This window comes from Erithacus rubecula (assembly GCF_903797595.1).
Source record: "Erithacus rubecula genome assembly, chromosome: 3".
In the NCBI taxonomy this organism is placed as follows: domain Eukaryota; kingdom Metazoa; phylum Chordata; class Aves; order Passeriformes; family Muscicapidae; genus Erithacus; species Erithacus rubecula.
This window is the reverse complement of record NC_136689.1, coordinates 5,580,816-5,593,001: the sequence shown is the minus strand read 5'-3', so window position 1 is coordinate 5,593,001 and position 12,186 is coordinate 5,580,816. Positions and strand designations below refer to the sequence as shown.

Sequence of the window (12,186 nt, the reverse complement as noted above, 5' to 3'; positions counted from 1 at the left end):
AAAAATGCTGCTGAGATTTAGCCTGTAACCCACAATGCTTTTTTTTTTTTCCTGAGATTTATAAAACCCACCCTGACATTTAGTCAGTTAGCCAGTCTCCTCCTAGTACTCCAATGAATCAACAAAGGCTTTTATAATTTTCACAGATGATATTCAGGGTGAGGACAGCACCAAAGCAGTAGCTAATTCTGACATGTGAGGTTTAGGTTATTCATCTTGATGTATCTGGGACTAATTAATCAAAACCCTTGCTTTTATCTCCATGTTTCATTGATTGCAGTTGAAAGTCTGAGCAAAGTGTCTGAAAATCAGAGCTGGTATCAAGGCTGTGTTATGAATTCTCTAGTGGAGCACAGTTTGGGTACTGCCAAATTATCCCTCCTTACTCAAGTGAAAAAGGGAGTGCATTTCCAGACTGCCCATATTTTCTTTATTTTGTCCCCCTCCAACAAGGGGGCAGGTAACTGATGGATCAGAAATAGCACAGAACTAAATCTTGGCTGTGGAGCCCTGGTTATAGCTCAAGGAGCCCTCAAATAATTATCTAATGCCATTAGCAGCACAATTATTGTTCCCACCAAAAAATTCTGTAGTTCAAAATAACATTCTGTTTTAGTGTCTGCTTTACTCAGCCTTAATTAAGAGTTTTTAATGAGACCCTTGATTTGTAATGGGCCATTTTTTGGTCCTAATTTGGAGAGAGTTCTTTTGTTCCTTAGAGTGTAAGATCAGGACATGAACTTTGAAGCTTTTGAGGGCATCTCCAACTCCTGTTTCTGTATTTCCTACAGCAACATGGGAGTGTGTACTGGAAAAAAGGAAGCAGCCAGATTTTAAAGAATGCATCACCTAAACTGCCTTTACATCAATCACTAAAGGTAAGGTGCACAAAAGCTCTGAAGGGAGGGCTACACTGTCCTTTTTCTGATCTTTACACTTTGTTTTTCTTCCTCTTGTTTGGCTGGGCTGCAAGCCCCTGCAGCATAAATGAAATTTAATAGTTATTCCTTCAGTTGCAGGGTTTTGACATTTCATTTTCCCCTGAATGGCAGTGTGTTCTGCTTTAAAAGCTTACAGGTGCTAGTGGGTGTCCCAGAATCTTTCTGTGTCAGAGTAACAACTTCTTTGTTCTTCTAGAAAATAGAATATTTTTGTAAACAATCTGTAAGTATTTTACATTTGTAATATATTTATATTAATAAAAAATTGTGGTGAAAAAGACTGCTGTACCTCAGCTTCTTTCCAGGATGTGCAAGTGATTTCATAAGAAAATATATTTGTTTTTAAAAGGCCAGTTTACACTTGCCTCTGAAAGTGTAATGTTGTGTGAGTTTAAAATCCTAACCAAGTACCTTGTTGAATCTCAACATTTTGTATGTGTGTGGTTGGTGAGCTTTGAATACACACTTGACAAGCTTTTATTTAAAAAGAAAAATTGGGAGGACTCAGCTTTCCTCTAGAAGACCCTTCTTTCCTTACTTCAGGGTCAGAAAGGACATATATATTGAAAGAGAGATTTTTGTGTAACTGATGTGTTAAATCATTAGTTTTGTAGCTGTCTCATTTGTGCAAAACTCATGGAAATGGCATTTAAAATGCTGGAATAGATGGTGTATTAAGCCTCAGTTGTATTTCCAGGTGGTTATGCCATGCATTGAAGAGAAAAGTGTTAGTAGAGCTGTGGGAAGATAATCTGATGGTTTGCAGAGGGGTTCTGAAAGAGGCTGAGGTTTTGGCTACCAGAGGATGCAGAGACATCATGCTGCAGGGTCTGTGGAGTGACAGCAGAAAAAGAATGTTGCTTCCCTCTGATGCAAAATTTGGGTTGAACTTTTCATCACTGACCAACATTCTACCCAATATCTGCTTTCTGCAATTGCTGAGAGAAGGGCAGAAGGCAAATCAGAGAACTGAGCTGTGAGCTGATCTGTATGGCTGCTGTGTTTTTATTATGCTAGCAGGGTTTTCTCAGAGATCAGACTTCCTAATAAAGAGTGTTCTTCATTTCAGGACTGTTTTTCAGTCAGTGACAGCCCCATCTGGATGGATTCCAGCACAGCCTCACAGTGCAGAGAGCTGGAAAAAGCCATGGGGGGAGCCCAGCACCTGGCCAGGGTCACTGGCTCCCGAGCCTATGAGGTAAGGGATGGAGGAGGAGAAGGTTCCCAGATGAATCCTGTGGTGGAAACAATTCTGGCATCACAGGGAGCTGCAGCAGGCAGCCCTCAGCCACTGACTATGAAAGACAGGGCTTTTGAAGAAGCTTCAACCATGCTGGGCTTTGCATTAGGGTCACAAAGGAAGACGTGGAAATTTAACAGTGAAATAAACCAAACACTGGGAATTTTGCTGCAGGAGGTGGTTGGAGTGAGCATTTGGCCAGTGGTCCCTAAATACAGTGTTTGGTGGCCATGCTTGGAGTCTCAGGGCCTTGTTTTCCCCTGGGAGCATCTTGTGTAACTTCTATTGGGATGGAAACTCTGTGATACAGGTTTATTTAGGGTAAATCCATCCACCTATTTGTGGATCATGCTCTAGGTTACTTCTGCAATTAAAAGATTGGCCTTTAAATATTCCCTGGGGGTAACAAGCAGCTGCTGACCTAAGAGAAGTGTTTCAGAAGTTTGGGACACTGTCAGAGGTACATTGTCACTTGTCTCCTTTTCCTGATTCTTCCTTTCTTGTAAGTGTGACAATGAATTATGGAGTGGGAGCAGGGCTGCTCTCCAGGCATCTCAGCACCTGGCTACTCATACTTTTGGTTTAATAAAATTAGGCTTTAACCTTCCAAGCTGATGTTTCTGTTTTTGAATGCAAGCTTTATGGCTGATGTTGAAATCAGATTTTATGTACCAGTAACAGTTTATTTTTTACTTGTTAAGTGTTAAGGGTTCAGTGCCAGAAGGTTTTTTATTATTTGACATAATACATGGATGAAAAATAATTCTTACAGTGGTTTTTAGCCTGTGCTAGAGTTTCTGCTGTGAGTATGAAACTTCCTGATTTAATTTCAATTCACCTGCCTCACAGGCAGGTACATAGATTGTGTAGCTTAAACCTTTTCAAGGATTTGAAGGCAGCATTTGAATTGTGCTGGTTCCTGTGCAGAGAATAAGTGTGATTCATTCCATTGAACTGTCATTTCTGAAATGTAAATTATGGATAGTAATGCTTTTCCACATGCCTTTTTTTCAAAAGGTGAACAAAATTCTCATAATGAGACTATGTGTTAGACCCTGTTTAGTGCAGATTGCCTGCTGTGCACTGACTTTCATCATGCATCAGGCAAATTAAATATCCAAAGTGCAATGTTCTGAACTCATTACACAGAGTTAATGATTATTGACTCCATTTAGGGTTTGTGTTTCTAAGCATTTGCATTTCTTTTCCAGCGTTTTACAGGAAACCAGATAGCAAAGATTTACAGCCAGAATCCTGAGGTCTACAAGCAAACTGAGGTTGGCTTAACTTCAATTCTCTTATTCGAAAACATGGTCAAAAATATTTTAAAATTAATTTTGTGCAGATGTTTTTACAGACCTTTTTGCTAAAGATTATTCTGATTCTTGTGTTTGAATTTAAGATGAAAACGGATTTTTTTAATTTTTAAATTTTGTTCGATTATTAGTAGTTAGGCAGATAAAAATCAGACATTGGTTCTACTTTGAGTGTTACATTTGTCAAGCTGATGAATAGAGCTTTAAACTGAAGTTTTTGGGGGAGAAGAACCTCAGTCCATCTCACTCCTGCCAGTTTGGTGCCAGCACCAGAGAGAGACACACCCAGAGCCTGAAAAGGTGTGTCAGCTCAGCAGGAAAGCACCTGAAGGACAGCAAAGTCACCTTGGAGGACCAGGTTAAGTGTCTGGGCAAACACACATGGCATGGGGAGTAAACAGGAGTTGGAGGGTCATGATCCTTTTGGTATCTTGGAAACATGGGATCCCTCCTGGAGTGTTGGGATGGAAGGATACAGGCTCTCCTAAGCTGGTTAATATCCAAGGATCAGCTCCTCCAAGCTCTGAAGTGATGCATCCCAAATAAGATTAAGTCAGGCAAAAACATCAGGTGGCCTGTGTGGATGAGGAAACTGCTCCTGAACAAATTCAAACCCAAAAAGAAAGCCCATAAAGGTGGAAATAAAGGCAGGAGCACAGAGAGGTTGTCTAAGCAGTCAGGGATCAAGTTGGGGAAGCTAAAACCCTGGCAGAATTAAATCCGGCCAGGGACATCAAGGGCAACAAGAAAAGTATGTTTAGCTATGTTGGTGATTCAAGAAGGATTTTGAAAAATGTAGGTTCTCTCCAAAAGAAAATGGGACACCTGATTACCCAGGCTGTGAATAAGGCCAGGCACTCAAGGACTTTTTTTTCACTGGCAAGAGTTGCAGCTACATCACAACAGAAAAAGGCAGGGACAGGGACAATGGAGAACCTGCCAGTGCAGGAGAAGATGAAGTTCAAGACCATCTAAGGAACCTGAAGCTGCACAAGTCCATGGCACCTGATGAGATGATGCCATGGGTCCTGAGGGAACTGGTGGATGAAGTGGCTAAGCCACTGTCCATCATATTTGAGAAGTTGTGACAGTCTGGTGAAGTTCCCACTGGCTGGAAAAGGAGAAACAGACCCCATTTTTGCAAAGGGAAGCAAGGAAGACCTGGTTTTCTATTACTTCAGTTCTTGATAGCATCAATAGTATTTATTTATTTATTTTAAAATCTCACTCCTGCCTTTATGAAGAAGTTTATCTCATGAGAAAGTGAGTTGAAAAGTTGACTCTGTATTTTGTGGGAGAATGCTTAATTTTTAATTTTTTTCCCCCTTCTTTTCTTTTGCATTTTCATTGTAACAAGTAAGGTCTGAGATGAAACAGAACCCTAATGCTGTCTGATCATAAGCTTAAGATTAAATTTAGAGAAGGATATGTTACTAGGGGAAGTGGGTCAGTGGAGACAAGAACTAGCCAGACCAATTTCAGAGATTTTGGGCTGTTTGAACTGATGGCAACTTTTAGCACTGAAGCTTATGCAAGATGTGCTCAAGCACAAAATCTCCCTGCCAGAGCTGCTTTTGGGGACCCTCAAGGAGCACTTAACAGCTTGGCAGTCTCAGTGACATGTGGAAGGTGGATGTTTTTGCTTCTGTAGGTCAGCTTGCTAAACTGGCTGGCTGATTCACAGTTTAACTTCATCCTTTTTTCCTTCCATTTCAGGCAGCTAGTGCCCACTGGGGCACCATGGAAGGTAGGCCTTTGTTATGTGAGCACAATGTGATATATTCTTGGGGAGAGATGCACAAAGAGCAAGTGCATCATTAAATTTCCTGGCTATTACAACCACCTCTTAGAGCTCTGGCTGTAGGCTGCCCTTGAATGCTGTGTGAAGCTGTGGTTTTGTGATCATTAATAAAAAACCTGTCATTTCTGTCTCACTCCACCAGCAGAGGTTTGATTCTGTTTAGTTATTGGGTGACAACCATATTTCTTCTGAGCAAGTCACAGCACAGAATGAGGAGTTTGTCTGCTTTTGTGCCAGGCTCTTGGAAACTGGACAGTACTGACAGTGCTGGATGATGCAGAGAGCCTGGTGCTGGCTGGTTAATGTGGCAGCTCCCACAACAGATGTGAAGAGGGAGCAGGTTCATGGGGGATCAGTGTCCTGTGTCATATGGGGCATTATTTGGCCCCACATCCAGCCCTACAGCTGGATTTCATGCAGCTGGAGCATGCCCTGGGGCAGAGCTGCAGGCAGTGGCTCAGCTCAAAGCTGATTATTGCCAGTTCCAGGGAGTAACTCCTGGGAGGTCTGGGGTTCAGCTGGAAGGAAGGCAAGGGGTCATGCAGAGCTTTGCCAGAGCTTCCAAAACCTTTCAGACCTGTGCTGTGGGTGGGGCAGAGCATGGTTCTGAGCATTTCCCCTGCCAGCAACACACACGTGGTTTTGTGGTGGTTTTTTTTTATTTGTGTGTGGGTTTTTTTTTTCCTTAGAAAGTTGTTTTGTTTTTGTTTTTTTTTTTTGAAAATGAGATTCTGTGATAGGCTGAAGCTGTGGTTTCATGCTAACACAGAGTATGCTCACATACTAGGTGTGTTTTGCATGTTTCAGGAGGCAGAGCTATTAACAGCTTTTATCCTGGGGTTACTTTTAGATTGATATGTGCTGTTTTACTGAGATAGTTCAGAATTGGATAATCCTTCTAGGTGTATTTTTGTGTGCTTTCTGGGCATAACCTTAGGCATCCTTTAACATTTGCTGCTTCCAATTACTTTATTTGCTTTCCACTTACTTTCTTTGAAGTGAATACTGATGGGACTCACTATTTATCACTTCTTTTATTTTTTTTTTTTCCAGAGAATCTCTTTGGTCAGTAGCTTTGCAGCTTCCCTTTTCCTAGGAACTTATGCACCCATTGATTACAGTGATGGTAAGTGTGGGGTTTTTTCATAGTGACAGCTTAACAGGAAATTTTCCTTCCAATCCCCATATTGTATAGATGGGGGACAAGGTCTCTGGTATTAGTTTTCAGTCTTTAAGTTTTAAGACAAGTGTATTAGGTTTTAAGCTAACTTACTCCTTTCAGTTGTTTACTATGCTTGTCTATCCCTATCATACTGATTCCCACTTCTATCAAATGGATCCACAGAAAAGATTCTTAAATGTAATTATAGTTTTTTTCATTATTTTGTGATGTGTAAAGGAATGGTGGAAGATCTTTTAGAGGCATCAGAAAGTTGTTGAATCTTAAACTAAACTTCAGAGTTCTGATATTTGTTCTTTGGTTTTGCTGGTTTAGCTCAGAGGTGCACAGGATGTGAACATGATGTATATACTGATTATTTTTCCCTACCTAGCAGGAGTATGGATCCTACAACAGAAGAATATTTTCAAAATGAACCAGAAAAAAATAGCATAAATAAAGCAAAATGTACTAAACCCAGTTTAAAAAAAAGAAATCTTCCATATCTCTCTGTTCATCATAACAAATACAAAAAAATGACAAGACTACTGTCTCTCTTCTGTTGTGTATTATCTCAGTTATCCAGCTTTTAAATGGCAATTTTAAATGGCAATTACAAAGGAAAGTATTTTCCTGGGAGCTCTGTTGTTATTTCTAAAAAGCATTTATGATTTCTGCTCTGAAACTAAGAGAGGATATATTTCAGACTGAAAGGTTAGGTAACTGGGCTCTCTATGGAATTTGTGCATTATAGAGATGTGGTTGACACCCATATGTTAAGACCAATTCATATTTTCTCCTTTCTTAGCTCATCAAATCTTACAGGAAAAGACCAGACACCTCAATTTTAGCTAATGGACAACTTACATGTTATCAGAGCTTCCAGTTATACTTGAGACCTTAGAAATTGCAAGGCAATTCATGCTCATTTCATAAGACTTGTGAGATTATTATATCTGTTTTCTGGTCCTGTCCTTTTAGCCAAGTACTTCACAGATGAGTTTTATTTTTTTGTGTATTATTGCAACAATATCTCTTTGGAGATTTGCACTTTGCTCCTCAGCAGGTCCAAATACTGAATACTTGAGCTGCTCATCCACCTACTGTATATCAAAGAGAGTGAGATCTTTAGGTGCTTTTTCTGATAAAAAGGCATATTGAATTATTTTTCAACAAGAGTGAAGTGTTAATTTGGATTTTAATGCTTACAATTATAAGCATTAAAAATATCTCCAGTTTCGGTTTCATTTTTTTTTTATATATTTTTTTGTAATATTACTTTACATTTTCTGCTTGGAAGCAAGTGGAGGAAAGCCATGCATCTGCAATTTGAGAACAGGAAAATTTGTTGAAAAACAAAATATTTTAAAGTAAAGAAAATTAAAATTTCCTTAATTGGAAAATTTTCTTAGAAAATGAGTCGCATTTTTCAAACAACTCCAGGAGAACCTGTTGTGTTACACCCATGGATATTTACAGAATCTGAATAAATATTATGTGCTCTTCAGAGCATGTAAGATTATTAAATCTTTGTGTGAAAAAAGATAAAAGAACTAAGCAGGATGTTACAGTTCTCTTTACATCACAAAAGATTTTTTGGCACTGTAAACTATATTTTGCCTCATTCATTCCTTTCTTAGTATAATGAAAGAATTCTAATTCCAGTAATAAAATATAAGTATAGTGGATGGAGCAGTTATTTGGATGCAGCTGAAAAACTTGTTTTCTTGTCATTTACAATTTCTTGCAATTCACTTCATCTTTTACTTGGCACCTGTGTATTGTAGTTTAAAATGCATCTCTCAGAATTCAGATAATGGACCTATTCTTCATTTCTGTAGATTTAACTTCAGGTCATATTTTAAAAGACCCTGTCAAATTGTTTAGCTCTACACAATAACTTATCTCTCTAAATTTGCAGGTTATTATGGGAAATGTGCTATTCAGTTTCAGGATTTTTTTCCTTTTCTTCTTGAAGGTCCCATCTTTTAAGGTTCAAATCATTTGTGAATGGCTGAGTACCCTGGGTGATTGATGTAAAGAAAATGAAATCACCTTCTAGTGGAATGAAGAATGATTTTTATTTATATTGTGCAGATGTTAAAAGTAAGATACATCTGGGACCTAAAGAAGTTGAACACTTGGGGCATTGTTTCTTTTTGAAGTCACTTTAAAGAACAGCACTTCAGCTCTTGACCTAGAGGAGCTTTATCTTTTGAAATGCTTTTCTAGGGCCTTAGGCAAATTGTAGCTTAGCATACTTGTTTTTTGTTGTTCTGTCAAAAAAGGATGTGTTGGACTGAAGCCTTTTCAGAAAGAGTGTGGTGGGCTGAATTTATTCATCCTGTAGCTTGTGTGGTGTCAGCAGTTGCCCTTCTCATGGCTTGGGCTCACTGGAAGGCAACCAGAGGGCTGTAATGCAGAAACAGATGCACTTAACTGCCCATGAACACATGCAAATATTGATCTTTACTTTGCTGATTAATAGAACCAGTTAGTCTGCATTGTTGGGTCATTGTAATAAAAGTGTTTGTATACTCCCCTTTCCCCCCAAGTGTTCAAACACTTACACTTCTGTATTTGTAGTAAATATTAGCAAGTCCTGATTGTGCTCCTGGTCATTCTGTGCTGAAAGTCAGTGATGTTTGCAGTGAAATATGGAATCTGTTAATCCATGTTTGACCCTTTCCTCAGCTCTTACTGTGCCATGGCCTTGGCTGTTGGCCTTCACTGATGGTGGGGTGACCCAAAGGGCTGTCTTTGATTTTTGTTTTCCTCCCCTTACTTCTCAGATGGTTACTGATTTTGTATGTTAAACTTGGTGCTGTAGATCACGAGCAGAGGTGTTAGAATTAGGAACTCAGGGTGCATCACTCCTTATATAATCAGAGGAGCAATCAGTTTTTTATTTTCCACTGACTAGAGACTCCCATGACACAGCTGGATAGGATGAATCCAGCCCAACAGATTAATAGTTCTTCTAAAACACTAATTTCACATTTTTAAAATGAGTTTCTGAGCTTGTGGCAAATTGCCTCACCTTTCTTTTCTCAGGGTATGTGAAACTCTGTGCCACTGCATCTACCAGTCAATAAACTGAAGTGTTGTTTCTCTATAATGCAAACATTCAGTTAGAAAGATTAGAGGCTTTATGCAGGAAAGATTGAAGGCTGCCCTAATTTCTTGTAAAATTGCATTGGAGGGTTCTGGTGAAATGTTTCTCTAGGCTTGTGGGGTGTAGACCAAGAAGAATTACAAAAACCAGAAAAACAGCTAACCTTTCTGTAGAAAATTCCTATTTATTTAAAGATTCTGTTCCTCACTCCTTCAGTTTAGTGAAGAGGTTCTTGGCCTTTTCAATCATGGACTTTTCCAGGAAAATTCAGAGATATTTGTGTATCCTTGTAGAAAGCCCTGTTATGCCTGAGAGCACAGAACATGTGGCTGCTCACACCCTCCACCTCTGAAAAGTGCAGGTGGTGGCTCTGGGCTGAGTTTTCCTTGTCAGGACTCAGTTTATCCTGGGAAGGAGGGGATGGCTTGATTTAGGAGTGATCTCTCATAGGGAACTGAGATAAGCTGGAGTGAATCTTGCCATCTTTCCTTCTCTGGGTGTGTAGTAGTGATTTTGATGGCAGAAAAGGGATCCTCTGCCTGTGACAGGGTTGTTGCACTTTGTGCTCTGTCAAACTCCTGCTGTTTCATCACAGGCCAAATATTTAAAATCTGTTTTAATTTGCCTGAAATGGGATGGATTGATTGATTTATTTGGATAAAATGAATCCTATTTTTGTTATTAAGTACATTCCAAACACCCTGCTGTTTGGTTTGGGTTATTCCAGTGTCTCAGCTCAAGTGTGCAGCACTTTCTGTTTGCAACACCATGTGGAGCACTTGGTCCAGACCATGCTGGTGGTGCTTAGGATTCTACTGATAAATATGAAGTTTGTTTATAAATGCTATTGAACCCATTTTTCAGCCTGTATGAACAAGACTGCTGGGAGTGGATAGGGTGGGCTCATTTGTGCTTGTGTAAGCAGCAGCACAGAGTGTGTGGAGTGTGTTGAAGGCTCTTTCTCAGAGCAGGAGCACTGCTGGAGCCTTGTGATGTGCTGTCTGAGATGGGGCTTGAGTCCTTTTCTTCCTCTGCATCCCAGCACTGCAAGCAACATCTTGTTCCACAGACACTGCATGTGGCATCAACTTCACCATCTCTGTGATTTTAAAAGATTAAAAATGTATTGAGCTGAAGGAAATACCAGGTTTTCCACTATGCTTAACTGAGGATGTGGCTGTGTTTCCGAGATAAATAAGCTGTGGGCCAAACAATCTTTGACATGAAATTGATATTAATCTAGAATAAGACTACTATGTCCCTGAGCAGCACTAACCAGAAATATATACAGATTTTCAAAGCTAATGAAATGTGCAATTAAAGACATCTTAGAATCATAAGCTAGAGGTGTGGAGTGCTCAGTATGTTATACAGAGTTGGCCACTAACCAACTTCAATTAACTTTTAAATCAGCAATAAACCACTGAGAAAAGAGCAGTGAGGAACCAAACCAAAGCTGTAAATGCCTTTCTCAGATCTAGTGAGTTCTGGTGAGAAAACAGGTGACTAAATCAGTTATTTAAGGTTTTTACATCCTGTAAATAATTTCAAAGAATCTGGCCTTAAGAGGTTTGCACATTTGCAGGTGTTGCAGGTTTCAGTTGGGCTGCTCACCATTCCTGAAAGTCATGGCTTTGGTACTCAAAACTGGACACCAAATTATCCTCAAAATTAGAAGCTTTATTTGTAAAATTGAAAATGGAAACATTGAAATGGAGGAAGGTTATCAATGTGGATTTAGATGCTGGTAGGATACTCTGCTCAAAGGTAGCAGTAATGTAAAGCCATCCCACCAAGGGGGAATTTCTTCACATTTAGGTCTCTGAGAGCACACCTTCAAGGGACTTTGCTTCATCACTTTTAGTTACTTGTATGAATTGCTTGTCTAAGGTGGGAGAGTTGATGGGAAGGCATTGATATTCTTGTCTTTATTCATAATTTGTGAACGACTGAATTGCCTAGTGCATTGTACAGCAGAGAAGCATTTTCTCCTACTTTTGCAGGTGAAAGCTGTCCAGAGGCTAAATTACCAGTATCCTTTATTCTTAGAGCTGAAATTGTTCTCTTTAAATGTAAAAAACACACATCTGTAAATTTTCTTGTCTTTGCTTAATCCTATGCACTTTCTTTTTGATCTGTCTTGTAGGTTCTGGTATGAACTTGCTGGAGATTTGGGAAAAGACATGGTCCAAGTCCTGCCTTGATGCTTGTGCCCCTGGATTAGAGGAGAGACTTGGATACCCTGTGCCATCCCACTCAGTCCTGGTGTGTGCCTGGCCAGAGGGGTTGGAAACAGCAACTGGGGCTTTGCTGGGAGTTCTGCTGGTGGCACTTGGAGTGTATTTGTGTGTGCAATGCTGCTGGTTTAATATTTCCAGCTGTGTTGTGAAGGTTTTTTACAAAGCAAATATATCTTTGGAAACTGGCAGCTGCCATAGCTTTGCTCTCCTTAGATTCTTGCATGCCCTGGGTTGTGTGAGAGACTTTTTAATCCAATGATAAGAATTTTGGGGGGATGTCTCCCATGCCCCAGAGCACCTGGTCACTGCAGAGCTGTGCACAGGAATTTATTGCTGCAGAAACAGAACCCAGTCATTTGCATTTCTCAACAGAG

The 12,186-nt window shown here is 39.8% G+C and overlaps 1 protein-coding gene across 2 annotated transcripts in view; it reads left to right on the top strand.

Moving 5' to 3' along the window:
- The window catches only part of XYLB (xylulokinase), an 80,186-nt gene that overhangs the window by 5,644 nt on the left and 62,356 nt on the right, over positions 1–12,186 (top strand). For both annotated transcript variants that reach the window (XM_079302142.1, XM_079302141.1), the window contains 5 exons: positions 792–878; positions 2,011–2,139; positions 3,393–3,458; positions 6,352–6,424; positions 11,719–11,837. In XM_079302142.1, the coding sequence (XP_079158268.1) occupies positions 792–878; positions 2,011–2,139; positions 3,393–3,458; positions 6,352–6,424; positions 11,719–11,837 (474 nt within the window). The remainder of the gene's footprint in view (positions 1–791; positions 879–2,010; positions 2,140–3,392; positions 3,459–6,351; positions 6,425–11,718; positions 11,838–12,186) is intronic.